Source organism: Coenobita brevimanus, chromosome 60 (assembly GCF_032717465.1).
Source record: "Coenobita brevimanus isolate Jiangsu-jjx chromosome 60, ASM3271746v2, whole genome shotgun sequence".
NCBI lineage: Eukaryota > Metazoa > Arthropoda > Malacostraca > Decapoda > Coenobitidae > Coenobita > Coenobita brevimanus.
Window position 1 is genome coordinate 39,573,604 of NC_137013.1, and position 25,364 is coordinate 39,598,967.

General features: G+C 41.3%; 1 protein-coding gene across 1 annotated transcript in view; it reads right to left on the reverse strand.

Annotated features, from left to right (window-relative positions):
* The window catches only part of LOC145403388 (KICSTOR complex protein SZT2-like), a 214,005-nt gene that overhangs the window by 147,537 nt on the left and 41,104 nt on the right, over positions 1–25,364 (reverse strand). Inside the window, exons 22-28 of the mRNA XM_080275171.1 lie at positions 11,911–12,187; positions 11,137–11,361; positions 10,707–10,709; positions 8,672–9,343; positions 8,272–8,614; positions 5,390–5,736; positions 1,308–1,486 (exon numbers count right to left, since the gene is read on the reverse strand). Coding sequence (XP_080131297.1) covers positions 1,308–1,486; positions 5,390–5,736; positions 8,272–8,614; positions 8,672–9,343; positions 10,707–10,709; positions 11,137–11,361; positions 11,911–12,187 — 2,046 coding nt within the window. The remainder of the gene's footprint in view (positions 1–1,307; positions 1,487–5,389; positions 5,737–8,271; positions 8,615–8,671; positions 9,344–10,706; positions 10,710–11,136; positions 11,362–11,910; positions 12,188–25,364) is intronic.

Genomic DNA, 25,364 nt, shown 5'->3' on the forward strand with positions numbered 1-25,364 from the left:
CTGCAGCTGGTCTTAAAATATATTCATTATCATTCGGAGGTAGTAAGACTAAACTTAAAAACACTGATAAATGATAATGAAACAGTCAGTACACATGTGCTTACCCCATCGGTACAGGAGGTCTTCATGTGTAGTGCTGATATCAGAAACCTAACTTGGCAACTAAATGCAAGGGTGTTATCATTTGTCAGTCATGTACAAGTACAGTTAATCTTCCAGTAACACAGACAATGTAGACTGGACAAGGACCACAGTACTCAAACCAGCGTCACTCAAACAATATGTTTGCATGCATAATGGTATAATGTAGTCTGACCACTTTCCAAAACTCTCACTTTTACCCCTTCTTACCACCTTACCCCACATAAATTACCACCTACTTATACCCAGCATCAGGGAAAACACTGAACGAGATATAACTGTACCGTAATTACGAACATGAATGGTATTAAACTAGCATTAATGAAAAACAAAAGCGTAAATACAAATGACAGTAACACAGCGATTTGAGCTGTTTTCTTACAGACCTACTCTTTCAGGGAAAAGAATTTTAGTATTAGAAACACCTCAGGTGATTACCATTTGAATTTCAATTTAAAAAATACCGGAAAACAAACAATATATACCTACTTGGTGATATTACAGAAAGCTGCCTGAATGTCCCCAATAGTGTGGTTATTGTCAATCTGACCGACTGGACATGATATCAACAAACCAAACAAACTTAAATATATACAATTTATAACCATAAATGCCAATAGAAGCCTGACTGTAGTTGTTGAAAGCTAACTGGAGGACTTCGCTCCCCAGCCCCCCAGTGATTATAACGTACCTCACTGCATGCAAACTAAAACGCGCATTTGGTAAAACTTGCGCCAAAACAGTATCAAGCGTTACAAGGGTTAGTTAACCATGATGTATTCAGCAACAGTTGCACAATCATACCCCCCCTGGGGGTAGGGACGTTTTACAAGAATACTCCCCCAGTATCCCTGCTTGTCGTACAAGGCAACTAAAAGGGTTGGTGTTAAGTATGACCCATCACATTATGCTTACAGTGTAAGTATAGAATCGTGTTACTCAGCTGCATGTTACTCAAGGACTGACCGTACCTTTGTTCGTATATGTTGCTCTACTTTGCATGTGAGGTGGAGCTAAAAATTTTAAAGGTTTGAACGATATGTGTATGAACATGTGTCCCACCGCACTGGGTACTCTTGATATTTCTCTTCTTTTTAGCTCCCCTGTTACTACCTCTACATCTTACCCATCTTACTTGTCATCCCATAATAAGCTTCTCTTCTAACCTGGAGGAAGGGTGTGAGAGGAATCTCATTTACAGCCTCCTGACAGTGGTCGAGGGCTGCCTGTACATCATGAGGACGGACCGGCAGGCCAGCCACCAGGGCCCTGAACAAACCCGTTACATAACCACGCAAGAATCCAGCCTCTACCATCACCACATGACCTCGTGCAGTGCTCTGGTCTAAAGAAAAGGAAAATTTTGTAATGAACATGTGGTCTTCTTACATATTTCCACAGATGAGTGAAACTGTGCCTGCAAAGTGGAAAAATGTTATGACTGTACCCCTGTACAAAAATAAAGGTGAGAGAAGTGAGTACAAGAATTATCGAGGCATAAGCTTATTGAGTGCTGTAGGGAAGGTATATGGAAAAATTATTATAAAGTAAGAGATATCAGACGTCCCAGTGAGTGATGAACAGGGTGGCTTTAGGAGTGGCAAAGAATGTGTGGATCAAATATCTGCAGTGAGACAGACAGTGGAGAAGGCTTGTGAGAAGGACTATACGTGTTTATGGCATTTATGGATCTGGAAAAAACATACAACAAAGTAGACTGAAAAAGATTGTGGAAGGTATTGCGCATGTACAGTGTAGATGGTAAGCTGCTAGGTGCTGTCAAGAGTTTTTATGATGGTAGTGAGTAGTGAGGCATGTGAAAGGGTAAATGGGCATCTAAGTGAACAGTACACAATCAGTGTGGGCATGCGAAAAGGTTGTGTGATATCCCCATGGACATTCAATATATATATATGGATGGGGTGATGAGAAAAGTAAACACACAAGTAATGGAGAGGGGGATGATGTTGGTTATGAATGGTGATGGATGGAATATCTCAAATCTAGTATGCTGATGGTGCAGTACTACTTGCAAATTCCAAACAAGAACTTGGTAGACAACGTTTTTTTAACATGTTTTAAAGGCTCCAACATGCTTGCATGCGTCGGCCTTGGTCACCTAATGGCAGCTCTCCATGCTGCACGATCCACTGCAGCCTCCCTGTTTAGTCCCTTAACCCTGAGGTCACACTTAATGACCTCGTCCCATGTCTTTCTCGGTCTACCCCTCATAACCCCACCCCCAATATTAACACTTTTCACCTTCCTCACCCAATTATCATCCCCCATCCTCTCCACATGTCCAAACCAACTCAATCTACCTCTCCTCATCACAACACCAATACATTCCAGCCCCATCCTACCTCTCAACTCTTCCATCGTAAACCCAGCCCCCCCAGACCTTGGACGCAGGGACGCACAACACATCTACCTAATCATTGTCATTTCTGTACATCTGAGCCGGTGAATATCCTCCTCCTTCACTGCCCAGGTCTCACTACCATACAGCAATACACTCCTAACACATGCTGCATACAAAGACCCCTTAGCACGTAGGGAGAGTCCTTTCAATGTCAGGAGAGGCAAGAGCTCCCTGAACTTCTTCCAACCACTTCTCACCCTAGCCACAGAGCTAGCTCCAGCCCCACCTCCAGCACACAACATGTCTCCCAAATAACAAAACTCTTCCACACACTCAAGAGATTCACCAGCAAGTTCAATCCTTTCACGTCTGACAATCTCCATCTGCTCTCCCCGACACGTCGTACACATAAATTCAGCATTATCTCACAGTCTACCTCTGATACCACTACATCTCTTATGCATCCATTTATCACAAACACTGCACAAGTTGGAATTACTTCCCACGCCCTTGTGGCAAACTGCACATGGACACTCTCCCTCGTCTTTGACAGTCCCGCCACTAACCCTAGATATCATCACTTTTGTTTTTTGCTGATGTCTGTAAGCATCGTGCCTTGATAGAAAATGTAGAAAAGAGTAAAGTGATGGTAATCGTGAGAGAAAGTGACTCCCAGTGTGATGTTCCGGTGAATGAAGAGAGGCTGGAATTGGTGAGAGGTCAAATAACTGGGTACAGTGATAGAAAGGAGAGGAAAATGTGCAACAGAAGTGGAAAGCAGAGTGATACAAGGAAAGAAAGTAGCTGGTGCTATGATGGCCTTGATCAGAAACAGAGGCTTGAGTGTTGGAGCTGTGCGAGGCTTACATGAAGGAGTTTTAGTGCCAATGTTAACATATAGATGTGAGACTATGGTGTGGCATGAAAATGAAGTCAAGAGTGACAGCAGTGGAGATGGGACTGCTGAGGAATGTATGTGGGGCACAGAGAGCCGATAGGATATGATATTTTTTGATTCGTGAAAGATGCGGAGTAAGGAATTCTTCAGACACCAGAATCGAAAAGAGTGTACTGAGATGGTATGGTCATGTGGAATGAATGGATAACAACAGAGTGGTGAAAAAGGTATATAATGAGTTAATCTGAAGGAGAGAGGAGGTGAGGTAGGCCAAGGGGAAGGTGGAGGGATATAGTGGATGAGTGTGTGAGGGAGAGAGGTATGGAAGTTGGCGAGGCTATGGGACTGACGAGAGATCAAGCTGGCTGGATGAATGTTGTGACAAGAAGTGCATGATCACGGATTTGGCACCCTTTTTTAATGTGACAGTGTCTGGATTGACTCTATCAGATAAATTTGTGAAGTTACAGAATGTGGTGAAGGTTTTTGACATATCAGATGGAGCCAGGATTCAAGGGGCTTGAATGATGAGTGAATGGAGGCATGGCCCATTGGACTGGGCAAATTTGGGCTGTCTGGACGTTGCAACTCCTCACGCTGCCCTTGGGTGGGAAAAGAGGTCCAGATGATAATAATGGTGATGATACACAAGGTCATTCCAGTGCAGTACAATAGATTACTACCCAGATTCTATAGCATCTTCCACCACAGTACAGCACAACCTTATGGTAGTGTACTGTTTGTATCATTTATAAAGGCTCAAATATGCTAGCGTGCATCGGCCTCAGTCACTCAATGGCAGCTCTCCACACTGCTCGACGTCTGGCAGCCACACTATTCAGTCCCTTACCCCTGAGGTCACATTCTATGACCTTGTCCTCGTTTTTATTTGGTCTGCTTCCCACAAGCCCGCCCCTAATGTTCACACTTCTCACCTTCCGCACCTAACTGTCAAGCTCCATTCTCTCCACATGCCCAAAACATCTCAATCTACCCTTCCCCATCACAACACCAATACACTACAGCCCTGTACTTATACAGTATACTAACACATTAGTAGGATACAACAATGCCAAGTATGGTACAGTACTTGTCTGGATGGTGTTGTAATACTGCATAATGATCTAAATAGTTTTTATGTGTCAGTAAAATGGACGGTTTATTACAATTGTTTAAAACAGCCAACATCCTTGCCACAATTATAAGACACTGCAGTCTAGTGGATTAAAGTATATACTATCAACTGAAGAGGTATGTATTTAATCCCACCCAAGGAGGGTGGGAGTCCGTTCAGAAAGTGCTACAACCTACAACAAAGTCTTCTAAATATGGATAATGCCTTTCGGCTTTGCAAGAGATTAGTAAATGACATAAAAATGTACCTGTTTTGCCATTAAGTGATCTTAAATTATCCCATTAAATAATTAAACCATCATCATCATTATCATCACCACTATCCTGAATATTTTTCCCACCAAAGGATGGGGTGAGGTAGGATACAGATAACAACAAAAGACAAAGCACATGAAAGGGATAACTACCAACAGCATGCACAATGAAAAGGGTCTGACATTCATTTACACACCATTCAAACCCCCAGAATTATGACTCTACCTCTGAGGTCTAACCATCTGCATATATATGGGGGGGTAATTTTCTTTATAGTTAAAAAAGCTTTACATACATCTGCCCTATATGGGGTGATCTACTGACTAGCAAGTTAAAAAAGGGGTGCTAAACCTTCAACATGTATTCCTACATACAAAGTCAAGCCCACCAACTTGACCCCTGTCAGTTCCCTGGCCCCAACAGCTATCATACCTTCCATTCTTAATGATTTACCATATTTAGCCACCACCTTGGTCTACCATGCCTCTTCTCATCTCCAAAATCACTCACATACATTCTCTTCACCACCCTATCAATATCCATTCTCTCAATTTGACAATGATACATTATACACAGAACAGAAAAATACAATACAGTACCTCCCACATCTGATTCCTCTGATCTGGGTTCTGGGCTAGGACGTTTGTGATCATCCGTGATAATGGAAGGTATGGTGGTGGTAGAGTCTGTCATTATGATGGGGGAGGTACCAACTGCATCAACAACCCTACTACCAGTCACAGAGTCCCCCAGACTTGGGATAACAGGCTCATTTTTCTGGGTCTGGCTGACTGTCTTATCCCTGAAGGTGCTGGTGGTAATGCCAGGGTCATCCTTCAGAGGTACAGTGTCTTCCTTAATCCCTTCATCTCCTCTGGTTTCAGGCAACAACTTCAAGGTTGAGTCCAGGAATATGTCCTTCTTCACCACACTGCCTCTGTCCATACTGTGAGAAATCAAGGAGGAAAAAAAAAATTAGGGAAGTCTAAAAAAATGAATACCTCCAGATTACACAAAACACTCTGCGGTAACACAGATACAGACATCAGCAGAACATCTCTACCAACACACACTATATCCCCTTATGTACACTATCCAAAGACAGTTCAGTTTCCTAAATGTGAAATGGCTGGAATCGAGGGTTATTGCAAAACTGGAACAGCATCATAAACCATCAGTTTTAAGTACAGACACTCGCCCACATAACATTTCATCTACCATTCACTATATCCACACTCGTATTTAATATCTCTTAATCATGGTTTTGATGGTTCAAGAGTGAAAACTCAGCAGTAAATGACAATGAATTTTTGCCCATGGGGACAGAATTTCAGAAATGTGTATGTATATACAGTATATATATATATATATATATATATATATATATATATATATATATAAAACCAAATTTAGGCACCTGGTGGTTTGGTGGGTAATTATTGTGCTCCAGTCGGATTGAGCCAGTGAAGGTTTATATCCAAGGGATGGTTGGGGCTTATTGCTCACGTAATGCCACTCACGGATAAGTGAGGCTGGTCACTCTCATCTTAAATGTCAGGACCAACTGCCTAGCCCCGGGATCCTACGCTCCTCATGGGGCAATGTAGGACTGGATGATGGATGGATGGATATATAATTATCTATCTATCTATATTATCTATCTATCTATATATATATCCATCCATCCATCCATCATCCAATCCTACGTTGCCCCATGAGGAGCGTAGGAGCCCGGGGCTAAGCAGTTGGTCCTGATATTTAAGATGAGAGTGACCAGCTTCACTCATCCCTGAGTGGCATTATGTGAGCAATAAACCCCAACCACCCCTTGGATATAAACCTTCACCGGCTCAATCTGATTGGAGCACAATAATTACCCACTAAACCAGCAGGCGCCATAATTTGGTTATATGGTTACCACCCAGCGTAGTAAATGGTTTCCTGGTGTACAGGAAACCATTTGGCTTGTCACTCAGTGTAGAGTCACCCATGGGCAGAAGGAAGAGGAAAGAATGAAGGAATGAAAGACAGAAGAAGAAGTGTAAAGTCACCCGCACCGCAAGCAGAAAGACAAGGAAAGAATGAAGGAAAGAAAGACAGAAGATGGAAGGAAAGAAGGATGGAGGAGAGGACAGGGCAGACACCCGAGAGTAACACTACATTGAGTGAGTGGATGGTGAGCGCCCCCACCTACCACAATATATATATAAATATATATGAAATAAATCTTGTTTTTCATGGGAGTCCAACTTCAGTCAGCTTGGGTTACTGTAGACTAATATGGCACTTTTTCAAGGTAACAGTGAGCCTGGAAACCCCAGTTCTTTAGTGGTATATATATTTTTTTTTTAAGTCTGCCACTCAGGGATGAGTGAGGCTGGTCACTCTCATCTTAAATGTCAGAACCAACTTCCCTAGCCCCAGGTTCCTATGCCCCTCATGGGGCAATGTAGGACTGGATGATGATGATGATGATGAATGAGCTTTCAAAATTCTTTTGGAATATTTGCATTTTTGGAAATCTGGAAGTCATAGTTTGGGGATTGCCTTGTACACATATGAAACGATATGTCAACAAATGCAACCATCACCATCATCATACTAATGTTCTTTAATGGTCTTGCATTTTGGGGGACCCTGGGCAAGAGTCACATGAGGCCCTCCAGCATTACTTATTATTCCTTATACAGACATTAAAATACCAGTAGCTTTTCTAAAAACCAGTTCTTCTTCCATAATATTTTTACATAACTGTGATGTTAAATGAATGAATAACAACTAAAACTACTGTATATTAAAACTACATTCATTTATATTATGATATTAGCCAAATACCACTTTGTGAGGGGGGCCCTAAGCTGTTGCCCAATTTCCCCACTCCTAAAGCCACCACTGGGATGGTAAGGTGGATGCTAAAAACACAGGATGAAATAATATGAATGTGAAACGGCTACCTGGTATCAACTTAACATGTCCAGTGAAATGAGCCAGACTATCATACATAATCATGAGAACCATTGGATTCCTGGCCCTACCTAAAAGGCCTAACCATTCTGATCATTTTTATTTATTTTTTTTATGCACTTCACATACACCTGTGAGAGAGTCAATCCATCCAACAATGGTTTTAAAGTGGGGTGCCAAACCCTCAGTATTTCCTCTTACATACCGTACATAATTCATGGAACCAACTTGTTCCCTGTTACTTATACAAATCAGAAAAAACAAACAGAAAGATTAAAAGCTGATCATAAACACTCAGACTGACTAACATAAGCACACCTTTTCATCCTAACATGAAAAAATAACAGCATCAGGCACAGACTACAGCTCCAATACTCATCTGAAAAAAAAATGAAAGATACCACTTTTCTAACAAACACATTTACTTATAGTCATCATCATTGTCACCATAATCAAATCATGTATTCACATACAATTTTTAAAGAATTAGGGATACACCACTATGGATTTCTGATACCTGTTTATAAGCTGAGCAGTGATGCTGCTGAGCTTGCAGTCAAACACATAGATCGGCAGTGTCACAGCACCGTACATGGGTGTGTGGGTAGGGGGCGGTGGTGGTGCTGGTGGTGGAGAACCCATAGCATGACCTCCTGCCTCTGCCTGCTTCCCACTCATCCCACCTCCTGTCCCTCTTGTCTGTGACAGGAGGTCAACTGTCTGCAGATGTAGTGGAACACATTCATCAAAGTTCCTTAGTCCCTCTGTTGATGAGCTCTTGACACCTGGGGGGAATCCAGTGGTATGAGATTTTGAAGGCATGGAGGCATAACGCTGCCGGACATGCTCTGTCAGAGGAGCTTTAGAAGCATCATACCGGGGAGTCCTTGTATGCCAGTCCACAGATCCAGCACGACCTCTCTCTCGCAGAGGAACGGCATTCTGGGGGCTATCTTTTGAATCAACTGATGCTGCACGATTCCTCTCTACTGACACACTGGGTTTCTGGCCAAGTGACCCACATCGTTCCCGACCCACGTGGAAGGAACTTGCACGCTCTCTGACAACTACTGGCCCGACAGAAGTTTGGAATGGTGAGTGTGGTGCTGGACCTGACTTGTAGCGCAGGCGGCGTCCAGCACACGGCATATCCTGGCTGCTGAATGAAGGGGAAGTTGTACTGCCACTTCCAAACAGTACACTGTGCTCAATTCTTCCCAGTCCTCTACCTCCATATCTATCACAGTTTAGGTCCTTAGCCAATCCAAATGCCCTTCTAGCATCATCCTTCGTTCCATCCCCATGTGAGAACACACCATTCTTCTCTCCTAGCCCTTCAAACCCTCCCATATGCACACCATCTGAAACCGTTTCTTCTGTGTCCCCATCCTGATGATGCTGACTATGAGATGTGGGATCAGATAGGGGCAGCATTTTGAGGGCAAGATTAGAGGGGTCTGAGATATTTGCTCTGCGAACAAGCAGCATCTTGAGATCTTGGTAGGAGGCTGGGAGTAGGGTCAGAAGAAGGTGATTCCATGAAATGCCACGCAGAAAGCAACGCCATTTTGGAGGATCACTGCCTTTACCTGTGAAGCAGAAGGAAGTGACAGGTCTGTGACATTACAGCTAATATATAATTTTGTAATCTCAGAATGTAATCAAAATGAAAAATGGGACACAAAACATACCATCACTTTGTACAATAGTACTGTCCTCTACTGTACAATTCCCTTACAGTTTTATTGCAAACTATATTATCAAGATATCACTAACATCCAGGAGAATTTTCAGGAGTAGAAGTTGGACAAGAATAAGGCTCTTCTGTCACTCACTTATCCACCTTCCAAATGTTACACTCATTTCTGACAGACATTTATGAAAAGCCTATGATAATCAGATTTTATACGCCTGTAGCCCATACTAAAGAGACCACTCAGCAATGATAGAGAGAGGCCAAGCACATTCAGTTCTTCATTTTGTGTTCCAAAGATTACGGGAAAAAATTAAGAGCCTATCTTACCCTTCACGAATTTAGTTTTACACATTCAAGAAGTCCTCAATATGTTGCATTCTACCACCATTTTATGCAAAACCACAATAAATTACAAGTGGACTGCCTATTACAGCTCCACTGCTAGCTGAATTTACATCAGCAACTGTATTGAAAATGGAAAATGTGAGTGAGTTTAAGTACTTGGATAGTGTGATGAGCAAGGATGGAAGTTTAGAGGGTGAGGGGCTTGAAAGGGTACAACAAGGAACAAAGGATGCCAGTTCCTTGAAAGCAGTGATAAGAAATAGGAAAGTGAGTAAGGAAGTGAAAAAGTTACTACAAGACAGCATTGTGATACCAACTCTAATGTATGGAAGTGAAGCGTGGACATTATTGGATGGACAAAGTCAAGAGTGAAAGCTGTGGAAATGAGTTATTTGAGAGGAGCATGTGGAGTCACATGGAGAGACAGGCTGACAAATGAGGAAGTGAAGGATTGTTGTGGTGTATGTGTGGATGTCATAGGATGCGTTAAGAAAAACACACTGAGGTGGTTTGCCCATGGGGAGAGGATGGAGAGTGAGAGACTGATGAGGAGAGTGTATGTGAGTGAGGTGGTGGGGGGGAGAAGGAGGGGAAGGCCAAGGATGAGATGGAGGAATGGAGTGGAGAGGTATATGAAAGAGGGAGGTGTGCTCTGAGAGCAGGGCAGTGAAATGGCGGGGTACAGGGCGAATTGGAGGCGATTTGTTTGTGGTCTCCCCTTACAGGATGAAGGAGTCTGGCAATAGATAGATAGATAGAACCGTACTGAAAAACTATGACATTTTGGAACATCCCTGAAACATATGGTAATAAGAACTGCCTGTGCTGTCTTCCCTCGTTCCTTCCCATGCTGTATCAGTTATTCTCTTCTTCTGTTCCTAACCCTGTCTATCTGATGATGTCTTTTTAACCCCCTGAAGCTGGTGATTTATTTTTAAATTCAAATATACTGTCACAAGATGATATTATTTAACTTTGAAAAGACCTTTCATAGCGGAGAAGCCAGATGGAGATCATTTCTTATATCTTCACACTAAGATATTTTCCCAATCTTAAATAAAATAATCTAGCAGTAGCAAGAATATAAATAATATATCATCAGACTGATGGGAAAAATTTTATTCTTCCTACCTTCAGAGAACTTTATTTAGATTAGGAGACATGGTATGGTTCATTTCTCCCTCAACTGCCTAACTCACTGATGGTAGGATTTGACCAGGTTGATGCTCACAACACAATTAGACTGAGGGAGTTTATTTTATTCTTCCTACCTCCAGTGGATTTTACTTGACTCAGGAGAGATTATAGGATTATACTCTTCCTCTCTCATCTATGACTTACTGATAGCGGTGTTAGAGAAGGGTGATGCCTGCATTCCCTGTGGCCTTGGTCGAGCTGCAAGGAGGGAGGGGAGGGCCTGATGGTCGGACGGGGTGAGGTGGAACTCCCGATCTCGGTGCAGCTGGCTGAGGTGTTCAAGGAGGAGTGAGTACAGGGTTTGGTTGGCCTCATCAACTTGGGGGTCACGGTCAAATGTCACACGCCGCACTAGGCTACCAAACAGGTCTGGAAATTGTTAATCATCGTTGAAATCATCATCACAATCACCATCATCCTTTTCATCATCATGATCATTATTATCACCACCATCAACATTATGACCACACTTCTAGCTAATACAAGAGGTGGTGAGGATCTATGAACAGGAAAAGGAAAGCACAAAAATAGTTTAAGTTCTACAAGTACCTATTCACCTATCAAACCTTTGACAGTTGTTAACATTTCTTAAATACATCAATATCCAATGTTTTCTCTCTATCAGTTTATATCCACTTACAACTGCACAGAATCTAAAACTAATTAGGAGGTTCCAAACAAGATTCAGCATAATAAGCTAAATATACTGCCATATCCCTTTCACAAAGTTAATTTCATACTGGATAACTTTTATGATATTAGACTGACAGCTGACCAAACATATATTGATATGAGAAACTATGACTTGTCAAAAAATGTGATGTGCAACTGTAAATCAAGCTTAAATGTCATATGTGTTGCAATGTCAAAGCTATGACAGCACAGCCTGATTTAACAGGGCTGAACTAAGTGGACAACCTTGTATATACGTGGAGACAAGGAGCTCGACCTGCTGACACATTGGCAGAATCTGCAGCAGGTTGAAGGAGAAGGGGATCTGAAGGACACGTGAGGGGGGATCCTGTAAGGCAGCATGAACCTGAGTGTGGGATGTGGGGTCACCCTGCACTCCATTCCCACATGCCCCATTCCCTTCGTCTGGCCTACTACCCCCTCCACCCTCACTCTGGCACATGAGGAGGAGGTGCTCAACCGTCATCAGTCCCCATATGCATTGCTGGTCCACTGGATGGAACTGTAAAGAAGCAACATAAAGCAAGACTGGTAAATGTGTCAACTGGAAGCTACAGTTGATATAATACTGATAAACTAATACCCTGGCATATGAAGTGGAAGATCCTGATCATCATCATTCCCTAAATGCACTGTTGCTCCATCTGGCAGAACTACAGTATACTGAAATTCATTTACTTTCATTTCTAAAGGCTCCAACATGCTTGCACGTGTTGGCCTCGGTCATCTAATGGCGGCTCTCCATGCTGCTCAATCTCTGGCAGCCTCCCTACTGAGTCTCTTATCCCTGAGGTCATGCTCAATGACTTCTAACAATACTGGCCAAAATACATCAAATGAAAACTAAAGCCGATATCATACAATAAACTAATACTCTGGTACCAGGAAAAAACCCTCGTAGATCTTAAGGTACCTTGACATTCAGTTTTACCTCTTCAATAAAAAGGATATTTACTAAGGTAACAGAAAACACCATGATAGATCTTAAGGTACACTGACATTCCATTTGAATCTTCAATGCAAAGGGTTTTTATGAAGGTGAAAGAGATCATCTGGGAGAAGCTCTTTTCTTTCCTTTACAGGTGGCTTTACATTGAGTGACAAGCCTAATGGTTTCCTGTAAGCCAAGAAACCTTTACAACACTGGGTGGTAACCATATAACCAAACCATACGTGTTCCCTACATGTCAACAAGTGGGTTGGTGGAGGGTTAGTGCCCCTCCCCGTAAAACAACTAACTCAAAGTCAAATGGTCACCCCTTAGGGGATTATGGCAGTGGGTAGGTAGGTAGGAAAGAGATCATCTGGGAGAAGCAGGAATAAATGAAAAGTCACCATCATAAAGCAAAGGTTATTGCATACCAATTCTAACTTCTTGACAACAAAGGTCCTCCCCTAATGAGTAAAATCTTTTGAGGGTGAAAAACAAAATCAATAAAATGGTGAAAAGTATTGAAGGAATTAAACTGACCTCAATTTCTAGGTCATAGGTCAACTAAATGAAAAGGCGCTAATATATAAATGCAATGTCTGTGGCTATACCAGCATTATTTCATGTATGCTCTAAGTTCATCTAAAGAAGATGAAGGGTAAACAATATGCTAATATGACACAGAATATTTTTAACCTTTTCATTTTGTTAGGATATTTTCTATGTTTCCTTTTCAAACTAGAGGTGCTGGATACTCCACATGAAGAGACAAAATTTTTCAAGGAGACCTACCTCTTCAACATTCTCATTGGTCTTGGGTCTACAATGCATGTTTTCTAATGTGACAAAGATATCTAACCCCTTGAAGCTTAGATGATGGCCATGTGTAGACAGTGTGGTTGGTCATTTTGACTAGTAATCAAGGATACCCATTCCTACCCCATAAAAAGGGCTCAAGTGCTGAATTTCAGGTAGCCATGACCTAAAGCTGATGTTGTGGGACTGACCCCATTCCATTAGATAAAAACAAACCAACTACCCTGTACAGTTATTCAAATACATGCACAGGTACTGTATAATGCAGTAATCATCATCATCATAATCTAATCCTCCGCTGCCCCATAAGGAGCTCAGGAGCCCGGGGCTAGGCAAGCTGATTCTGACATTTAAGATAAGCATGACCAGCCTCACTCATCCCTAAGTCGCAGTACATGAGCCATAAACCCCAACCACCCCTTGGATATACACCTGTACAGGCTCAATCTGACTAGAGAGTCTTTTTTACCCACTAAACCACCAGGTGCCATAATTTGGTATATGGTTATCTCCCAGCATAGTAAATGGTTTCCTGGTGTATATGAAACCATTTGGTTTGTCAGTGTAGAGTCACCCATAGGCAGAAGGAAGAGGAAAGATTGAAGGAGAAAAAGGCAGAAGATGGAGCGTAGAGTCACTCGTAGGCATAAAGACGAGGAAAGAAAGAAGGAAAGAAAGACAGAAAAGGACGGAAGGAAAGAAGGATGGAAGAGAGGAAAGGGCAGTCACTCGAGAGCAGCACTAAATCAAATGAATGGATGGCATATTCTTTTAAGATAAGAAACATTACAGGATGCTGTGAGACTGACCCTATCCCATTAGATAAAAACAAACCAACTACCATGTACAGTTATTCAAATGCAAGTACAGGTGCTGTACTCTGTACAGTAGTGTACAGACATTTTCTTTTAAGACAAGAAACATTACAGGAAAGTCCTCTTAATAACCTCAATCAAAAAGAAAGAAAACACTGAATACTACAATACCTATCTCCTTTACTGCAAATACGAGGCAGATTATCATTCTATCATTAAACATATTGCACCAGGAACCAAATATTCCAGCCAATAAAGTAATTAAGGGATTGAACTGATGGGATTGAGAAAGGTTTACAAGAGATTGAAAAGCCTGTCGGATATAGGCAAAGTCTATCCTTATCAGATAATGCTGGTGTGGATTATCTGTACTTCCTATGACTTGATTTTGGAGGAATTTGAAGTTTTAAGAATACAAACTAAATTATTCAGATGCTAATTCAGTGTCACCAGATTGCATTTTACATGCAATGATGTCTTATCTGTGTTAAATTTTCACTACATTTAGGCAACTGTATTTAAGTTAGAAGAGATCCACCAATTATCAACTGCAATACATAATAACAAATTAATCATTATGAGTGCAAAATTTTCTTAGGGGTAGCCCTAGGTATGTGTTCACCTCAAGGTGGCAGTTCTTTTCTACTGATTGTGCAGTAAAACTTGGGATTTGGTTACCTCGCTCTTTTTCCAATGGTCACTTCAAGATATGCGTCACATCCTGATGAGCTTGAAACCACAGCAACAAGGCAACATAACATGAAAGCATGAAAACATATGGATTTTATGAAACAATCAACTTTCCTTTTTTTAAATCTCATACTGCAGTATGGTCTGGCTACTGGACTGGTATATGCGTGCGTCTACCAATCATTCTTGCTTGGGTTTAATCCCTCTCAGAGGTGGACTTATACAAGGGTGCAACATTATGTCCTTTCACTATTCCCACATGTTTGTACCCTGTTAAGGTTCCCTCTATGACATATACTAATTCTCTCATTCCAAACACAGCCACTCCAGCATAGTTTCCACATACAATTCTCACTCTACCCTTCAAAAAGTCTTTCATGCCTAAACCCATGTATGAGGGCATGAGTGGGGATGAGTCACTTTTCTTGTTATAGAAAGTGAAGTTTCATGGCCCTATGGACCAGATGCCCTCCAGAACCTGCTAAATATGGCCTGAACATGTATAGCAGCATTGTCTACCAATGTCAGAAGTGTGCAAATGGGCCATTACATATTCACTGTACATAAATACAATACTGTTAGTGTCTCTTGACCAATCCCTTAGTCCTTGGTGGTCTAGCCTGCAAAGCATCTATCTCACACTGGTAATATTTATAAGGACTAGGTCTGAATCTCTGTCATCCACTAAGCGCTCACTCAATGTAGTACAACCTACTGGCCACTACTCTGTACTGGGTGACGAGCCAAATAGTTTCCTGTGCTCCAGGACACCATTTACTACACTGGGAGGAAACAACATAAACAAATGGACACCTGCATCTAGTACATTAATGTGCTCCAGTTGGATGTGACCTAAAAGGGTTTAAGTTCAAAGGATGGCTGGAGCTTACTGCCCATATTATGCCACTAAGGGAAGGGTAACTGGACATTTACTTTGGGAAAAAAAAAAAAAAAAAACTAAACAGCTCAGCCACGGAACCCAATGTTCCTGACAGGGTAATAATGGACTGGATGATGAATGGATGGATGAAGTACTTTTAATCATCATCATTAAATTATTATTATTATTTTATTATTTAACTAGTAGCTCATCATACTTAACTAAATCCCCCCACCCAAAAAAAAAAAAGAACAACAGGTAGGGTCAGTCAGCCATGGAAAATGCAGGAACTGCTTGAAAATAATGGTGTAACCAGACCAAACAGCACTTTCAGTTAAAACTCGTTACTACAGCGATAACCGTCACTGATAACGCCACTCTGCCCTTGATACCACACACTTCACTTACATAAGGTTGACAGAACTCTTCTCATATACAATTACAGTGGTTATTTATTGTTTCTCTGTAAAGCTTCTGTTTGTAGTCTTGTTTCCCGCTGTGTGTGTGGGGGGGAGGGAGGGAAGGTTAAAAGAAATAATACAGAACAATGTTACAGAAAGATCAAGACATAATTTGGTCCTTAAAACACAAGGGGTGCCTGGGGTTTACTGCTCTCCAAATGCCACGCAGGGGTTCATGCCTTGTCAACCTTGCGTTAACTGTTTAGTGTGGGTAACCAAGCCCTGAGCCCCGACATTCTTGAAGGTACAACAAAGGTGTAATGCCATCAAAAAAATTCTTAGCTTCACACACACACACACACACACACACACACACACACACACACACACACACACACACATACACACACAAAGACATAACTGCACAAATTAGTCCTTAAAAGCAGAGGCCATGGTTATCATAAAGTTCTTGGTACCTCCGGACAATTTTATTCAGACTGAGACGTTTCATACCAGGGAATTAGATACAGCAATTACTTAATCCCTTCCTTTCCAGAGGCTTTTCCCTTACTGTAACAAGGGTCCTTTCAAAGCTGTACAGGTATAGAGTTGTCTGACAGTGGTCAGATTGAAAGAGATTACAGGTCAAGTACTCTACAAGCTGAATATAATTGTCTGGTACAGCCTGACTGAAGTGGCTAATAACAACAGCGAACTAAAATTGTCTGGTAGAAGTCTGATTGAAGAGGCTATTAACAACTGGGACACACCACTCACTAACCTTACAATTTCATACAAAACACCAACAATCTAAGACAGTTTTTGAAGGTAGTGGAAACTGGCATGAAAACCCCATATATTTAACCCTGGCAACATTTCTTTTCTCTTTTTTGAGTGGGGGCCTAAATATTCACCTTAGGAGAGACTTTTCAAACTGAAGGTGTTGGATAAAACCTTCACTGACCCTTTCACTGTGAGCCATCTCTCCTGTGGTGAATTAAATGTCTGGTGGAAGCATGAATAAAATAAAAATACAGATCACCTTTTTGAGGGAGTTAAGTCAGATAAGTGCCAAGTTAATGAATGTAAGATAGTAAACCACTTCATCACCATATATCCAGTCTCTCAAGTTACAAAAGTCTCCTGAGCTTAATATAATCCTTTGGAAATATCAAGAATGAAAAGAAAAGAGTGAGTACGAATACAGTGAGAGAAATACATTGTGGGAAAGACAAAACTTAATAAAGAAAGGAAACAGGGGAAAATGGGGTAAGGGTGAAGGTTGTGATGATGATGATGATGATGATGATGATGACTGATGATGATGGCAATTATGAGACCTTGAGAAATGAGGCGAGGTGATGTGATGTGAGGCAAGGGTGATGGTGATGAAGATAGTGGTTGTTATCTAGCAGAGGAGGAGGAGGAGGAGGAAGAGGAGGAGGAAAGTGATGCAATGATGGAAGAGAGAGGGAGGAAGAAAGGGAAGTGAGGAGGAGGAGGAAAGTGAAGCAATGAAGAATGAAAGAGGAGGAGGAAGAGGAGGAAGAGGAAAAAGAGGAAAGGTAAGTGAGTAAAGGAAGAAAATGGGAGGAGTGTCCAGGTGCACTATCTTATCTTAGCCACTACACTGATAGCCTTCCCTCCCACCACCACTACCACAACTACCAACATTAATGCTCAAACTGCCACCACCATTAACAATTATAACTACAAATTACAAGCATTACCCCCATCATAAAATGTAATCCTTAACTACCTACCACAGACACTATCTACCGATCCATATCAGAACAATAACCAACATTACACTCAAACTACAACTACCCGTAACTACGAACATCACTCTAACTACCTATGCATACCAAATTAGCTACCAACATATATCCTTTTATCAGTCTTTAACTACTGCAATTACCGCCATACCCATTCAACAGCTACTGACCTACAAAATAACATCACACAACTGACGCATAAAAAGATCTGTCTATTTATCTACAGCCAGACGCCATAATCCCATTCGGGGTGGCCGTTTGTCTTTGAGTTAGTGGTTTTACGAGGAAGGGCACTAACCCTCCACCAACCCGCTTGCTGACACGTAGGGAACACGTATGGGTTGGTTATATGGATACACCCAGCGTTGTCATTGGTTTCCTGGCTTACAGGAAATATTATACTTGGTATTCTATGTAAAGCCACCTGAAAATGAGAGAAGAGTAATAAAAAGTGACGGGAAAGATGGGAGAGAAAGGAAGTGAGGAGGGCAGAGACAGGAAAAGAATGACAAAGGAGACAGAAGCAGGCAGCACCACATCAAGTAGCGGATGATGGTCGCCAGGAGAAAAATGAGACTGAAAATATAAATGGTCAGGGGGAGGGGGCGGGGCATCATGGTGACTACTGCAACCAACTACTGACTTCCACATCACCACCCTCAACCCATGGAATCTAGCTACTTGTTTCTTCTTTTTAATTCTGAGCTACTTCTAGACCGTTTTCCTAAATTCAGATAAAGTCTCGTAATGAGGGGGTTAATGAAGACTATATAATGACTCGTCCTGTTCAAAAAGTCTCTCCTAAATTGATCATAAGGTCCTGGATGCAGATAGAAAAAAATATATAAAAACGTCGCGGGATTCAGTCATAACTATTGCCAATTTATTTTCATCTGACATATCCGTAAACCCTAGCAGCTCAGTTGATGGTCTGCGTAGTCAGATCGGAGACTAACTGCGTATAATCTTCAGTCTCTGTAATGTAATATGTCCAAGAACCTCGAAATGAACGAATTTTTTATTTAGCGTTCTTTTTTGTAATTTCAATGCAGGTTCCAAGATTCTATTTTTTCTGCGTAAATATGTTGTAATATACTCTCTCCTCTTCATTCAACTCTTTACCAGTATTCTCAGCCGTTTTTGTTCACAACCGGTCACATCTCGAAAACTCATCCCAAATTTGTCTTCCTCTCTGCCTACGACGCAAGTCTTTCAAATATAAAAGTGCTCAGGCATCTCAAAAAGAATGAAGCTTGATTTTGGATTTCTTAACGCATGACATTTGACTCTAACTCTTACTGAACTCTACTTGGAAAGAACATCTTTTTGCAGTCTCAGCCTTTGGTTCTTTCTTAACCCCTGCAACTCGATGACGTGTTTTACTGATTTACTTTCGCTACCTCCAGACGATTTTATTCCGACTTGCAGTAGCCTCTAGTGGCAAGGGGTTACTGAAGGCTATATCAGACTCCTCTAGATCTGAATCTCTCTCCCAAGCTAAATAAAATCGTCTGATGGCAGCAAAAATTGAACAGAAAATACAAGTTGGTAGTGGAGTTATAGAAAGTGAATGTGTGTGGAAAGATCCGTCTCAATACTACAACTTATGAATCCTTATCAGGCTGTGTACTACCTACCTATCCATCAAGAAAACACCTTACCTACATCTGTGTATCTACCCTGACTCACCTACCAGCCCGCCTATCTACTTACCTACCTATACGAAAAAAAAAAAAAAAAAAAAACATATCTTCCTATCTACCTACCTGGCTACTGTGCCTAACTACCTACTTACCTACCCATCTATCTATGTCAGTCAAGAATGCAACTAACCTTCTGTACCTTTATCCATGCATCTACTAACCTATCCACCAACTTACTTATCTACCTATCCTTCTGTCTCTCAAGAAAACAACACACCTGTCTTTATGTACATATCTACCTACCAGCCTGCCTATCTACCCATCTATCTACCTACCTATCTATTGTCTATCTATCAATCCAGACATCTATCTATCAATCTATCTATCATGCCATATCCCGTTATCTTATCAATGGTGGCCGCGACCTCCATGCACCGCCTTTATCCAGACCCAACCCCTCATTCAGTTCCTCCATGAAGGCTTACATACATACATACATACATACATACCTGTCGACTTCACGAGGCCCATTAACCCAATATTTTTTTTCCATAAGTCACAGTTTTTCCCTTGAACACAAGAGGTACTTTTTTTAATACAGCATTTTATTATCTAACCTTTTCTTTTTCTTTTTTATCTAAGTCCCCAACTGTACTGCAGGCTGCACAGGGATAATGCGGGAAAACAAACTTAGTCCATCAGTCTGACCGGCCCAGCAATGGAACTCGCGTCCTTTCGGTTGCGAGTTGTATATGCTAACCAATACACCATCAGCTCACCCCCTTCATCCCAGTCTGAAGAGGTAGATTCACTGACAAATTAATTCATTTACTCATAATGATTATTTATTTATTTATCTATTTATTTATGTATTGTAGGCAGAACGAGGGCAGCGTCTAAATTTCCTACTGATTGTTCTTTCGACAAAAATATATCTTAGTTACGAAGGAGAAACTGCCATGAAATACCGGTATCTTAAGTTCTGCTGGAAGGGCTACAAACTTCCCTTGTTTCTTGTTTCTTCCTGCAAATCGAAATCTGAGATAAGAGAGTTGACTGTAATTCTGTATATTTCTAAATCCGGGTCCCTAAGCCCTTTAATGCGTTTTTTTTTTTTAATTCCTGTTAACTTATTATTACTACGTTTATTATTACCATCAGTAGTAGTAGCAGTAGTAGTAGTTGTTGTTGTTATACTGTGAGAGACTTGTACCAGATGGAAGGATTAGAAACAGCCTTCATTAACCCTTTCACATCTAGAGGTCTGTCCTGAGCTGAATAAAATCGTCTGGCGATAGCAAGGATGAAAGAAAAAGTCATCAAACTGAAGCGCTGACCACTTCAGTTCGGTGGGATAGGTTATATATTACCTTGCAATCAACAAACAATTTTATTCAGTTTGGGAGAGATTTTGGAGGGATTTTTTTTTGGAGGGGGGGGGGGTTATAGTCTCCACCAACCCCATTCACTACTAGGCGGCTCTCCTAACTTGAATCAAATCGTCTGCTGGTAGTAAGAATAATGTTTTTAAAAGTTGTCATGGTAGTTAGTTCTGCCCGAGTAAGATTTTTCATTTTTATTCATGCTGCCTCAGGGCGATCATTCATTCGTTCGGGTAAACCTCTTGTGGTGAAGGGATTAATGAAGGAAATACTTGACCTCTGTTAAAAAAAAAAAAATCGTCTGAGTGCAGCACGAATTATAAACAATACTATGTAATCAGAATAAAAAAGTTAATCATATCTCCTTTATTCTCACCAGACAATACATCCCTGACCTCATTTAGTTCAGATATTGGCCAAGAGCAAGCAGATTGGAGGGGAAATTTGACTAGTAACCAAGGAGACTTCTACCTCCCTGACCCCTTTTAGCTCAGATGATGGCCAAGTAAAAGCAGACTGGAGAGGAAATCTGACTAGTAACCAAGGAGACTATTCTACCTCCCTGACCCTTTTTAACTCAGATGATGGCCAAGTGTATGCATACTTCTACCTCCCTGACCCCTTTTAGCTCAGATGATGGCCAAGTGTAAGCAAAGCAGTTTGGAGGGGAACTCTAATTAGTAACCAAGGAGACTATTTTACCTCCCTGACTCTTTTTAGCTCAGATGATGGCGAAGTGTAAGCAGATTGGAAGGGAAATTTGACTAGTAACCAAGGAAACTTCTACCTCTATGGTCCCTTTTAGCTCAGTCGATGGCCAAATGTTGTCAGACTGGAGAGGAAATCTGACAGGTAATCAAGGAGACTGCTCTCTATTTTATGCAACCATAACAGTATTTAGATGATGGGAATTGTCCAGTTCCTTTGGGTGAACTTAAACCAGCTCAAGTGCAACATGCTCACCATAATCGTGATGTACAGGAATAGTCTACTTCCCTCCCTAACTCTCACCCCTCCATTACTCTTTTTTCTTCTCCCTCCCCAAACTATACATTACTCACCTCAATTCCCTCTATCCGGACTTTTTTTTTTTTTTTTATCCCGCTCCCCATTCTTCTCTTCTCAAGGTTACCAACTTTTCTCCACTTATATTCTTTCACTCACGAATGATGCCAACTCTCTCTCCAACTTAGGGAACAACCCAAAGGGAAAAGGTGACATGGTTAAAATAAATCAATTAATAAAGAACATACTTTCAGCGCCTAGATATATTCTTAAGGTAATTATCAAATATTTTTAATCCCACTAATTTGGACTATCCATTTGCAAGTGCCAGTTTCTTATTTTATTTTATGGTCACCGTTACTTTATGCTAAGCAGATATACATTTATACATACCCACTGTCATTATCATCTCAATAGGACTTATAAACATTGGTTATTTTTGTGGCTTTATTTGTCAGTGTACACATATGAAAGCTTTACCATATCACAATGACACGGATAAACATTCGGTTATACCTAACATCTCTACCCAACAGCAGCTGCAGCGTTTTCCTACATATCCTTGTTAGCGTTGTAGTATTATAAATATATCACAAATTACTAAAACAAAGCAATGAGAAGTCAGACAACAAAACCTTGATTTTCGTCAAGTATCCAAAGGCTACAAAGTAAACTCATAAGTATCCGTGAACCAATACACTCCATCCCTAACAATCCAACTGAAACCCGTAAACCTTAGACTTGGCAATCTCTACCTCAAGCATCGAGGAGGCACGATAACGATGTCTGAACAGATATATATCAAAATGTTTATGCATAAGCCTATACGGTACCCTGTAACTATTAATACGTAAAGATATATTCATTAAACATTAGTGCTCTTGTCTGTCCAAATGCAGGTGATCAGCGAGTAGAGGAGCTAAGTTGGAGGAGTTGAATCTCACTAATTAAACACGAAGTGAGGAGACCACTTCTCCACTTGGCCCATCTCTACTCAAAACGCCTTCACCGGACACCCTACTCTCTCTTTTTTTTAACCTGTCTCCATTTAGTAACTATAAATCATTTACCGTACATCCAATACGCAAACTACATCTTAATCTGCAGTTTCGTAAAAACACTAAACAATATCTTAAACAGATCTCAGACACCAAAATATTAAACTGTAAAAAAAACATCAGAATATTCAACTACATAGTTTGAACATGTCAAAATATCAAAACTATATGAAGGTCAATATGTATAAAACTATATGAGCTTCTGTTGGCTGTCTCAAATCTTTGCGAGCATCAAAATGGCGATTTGCCCAAAGTTACACCCGAACCGATGAGAAAACAAAGTTAGAATGATGATGATGATACACAGGAGTCAGGTCGTCGCAAGAGATAAGGCAGAGGACAATAATTGCTCGAGATTCCACTGAGTTTACGATGACTTGTTGGCAAATACGGCGGAAGAAGATTAGGAACAGGAGGGCAGCGAGTTGGCAGGTCGGGACGCGGTGAGCTGGAAGAGTTAGATCTGGCAGGAGCATTGTATAAGACAGAACACTGCCGGAGATCCCCACTTCCAACTTCCCGAGCCCCAACAGTCCCGGTAAGCGAAGGAATACACGACCGCTGAGGAGACGCCATGTTTGAAGGAAGCGTCAGGTAGCTCCGTTACTCACAACACACATATTGGATCTTCTTGGCGATTACTTAACGCATCTTGAATACCGACGTAACAACCACCCAGTATCTTCTTGGACAAGGAATTTTTTTTATCCCTTCAATAGTGTCGTCTTTCTCATGTCATTCTTGCTACCATCAGATGTTTATATTCAGTTTAGGAGGGACCTCAAGAAGTGAAGGGGTTAATCAACGCTTTATCCAATCCCTTCCAGCTCAACGTCTCTCATAAGTTGAATAAAACCGTCTGGGGTTAGCAAAAAAAGATGAAAAATCTGTCACCGGACTGAAGGGATTAAACCTCGCTCGGTCATTACTGTCTAGTGTTCTGTCTTGAGTATCTGGCTCTGGTCCTGGAACGGATGTTGGTTGACTTGCTACCATCAGATCAACCCCGCCGCTACAACCGTGAGAAACGCACCAACTGCCACCCTCCGACTTCTTATCAGCGCCTTATATACCGTTATCGAAAAGACTACGTGCCAGACAGCGCCCGGTGCCCTCCAGCTAGTCTAGGCCAATCATCGCGCTTGTTGGTTACATTTTGAACCCTGGACTCCGCCAATCACGGTCCTCCACCTGTGTTCCCGGACCAATGACAGTTTTACGACTATGTAGACGAGATTTTATTGAATACCCACGAGTACTGATAACGGCCGACGCATGAGCAGCCAACGAACAAAATGCAATACACATTTTTTTTTTCTTAATCGTGTAACCTACAACGGAAAATTACTGCAAAACTACTGATTATGAAAACTACTTGATACAGCTCGGAGACACGAAGAATACATGTTACGAATACTGATCGTAATTCCTCCTCGACATTTTAAAGCAGAGTTACAAATTAGAAATAATTTTTCGTCTTCATTCCGACCACGTTTGGAATATGTCAACGAAGGGATGAACTCGAAAAACATCGAGCATTTTAAGCTGTGAAACAATCCACGTAATTCAGTTGACAGCTATGTATGCATGTGTGTAGTGAGATAATAGCAGGTGGGTGGGTAAATAGGCTGGGTGATAAGCATGTAGACATGCAGGTTGTACAAAGGATGAGAAGACTAAGGAGTATGGAAAGGGTAGGAGTAGGAGCTGGTACTGGAGGAAAACAAACAAGTATTACACAGGTAGAAAGGAAAGGGTAGGAGTATGAACAGACAGTGGAAGAAAAGTCAAGTATTACACAGGCAATTAGGAATGGGTAGGAATATGAACAGATAGTGGAAGAAAACAGTCAAGTATTACACAGGCAGTAAAGGGCAGGGGAAAGGACAGATACCGGAGGAAAGTCAAGTATTGCAAATGCCGTAAAGAAAGAGTAGGGGAAGGACAACAGTATACTAGAGGAAAACAATGAATTATTACACATGCAGGTAGGTAGGCTGGCAGTTAAGAATCCAAGAAGTACTTTAAACTTCCTGACAATGCTTCCAACACTGTACTGTTTTTAGTGTAACTTGACATAAAACTGTCATCTCTCCATCAAGATTCGTGAGTTGTAGCAGCAGACTAACACTGAAATATGATGCTAGTCAAAAACAAGTGCCGTGGATAAGATATGGGGTCACAACATTGCCTTTTTCTGCCCCTGAGCTACGTTAAACCGCAAATCTAGACCAAGCTGAGGCGAAAACAAGAACTATACCGGTTATATTATTTTTTAAATCT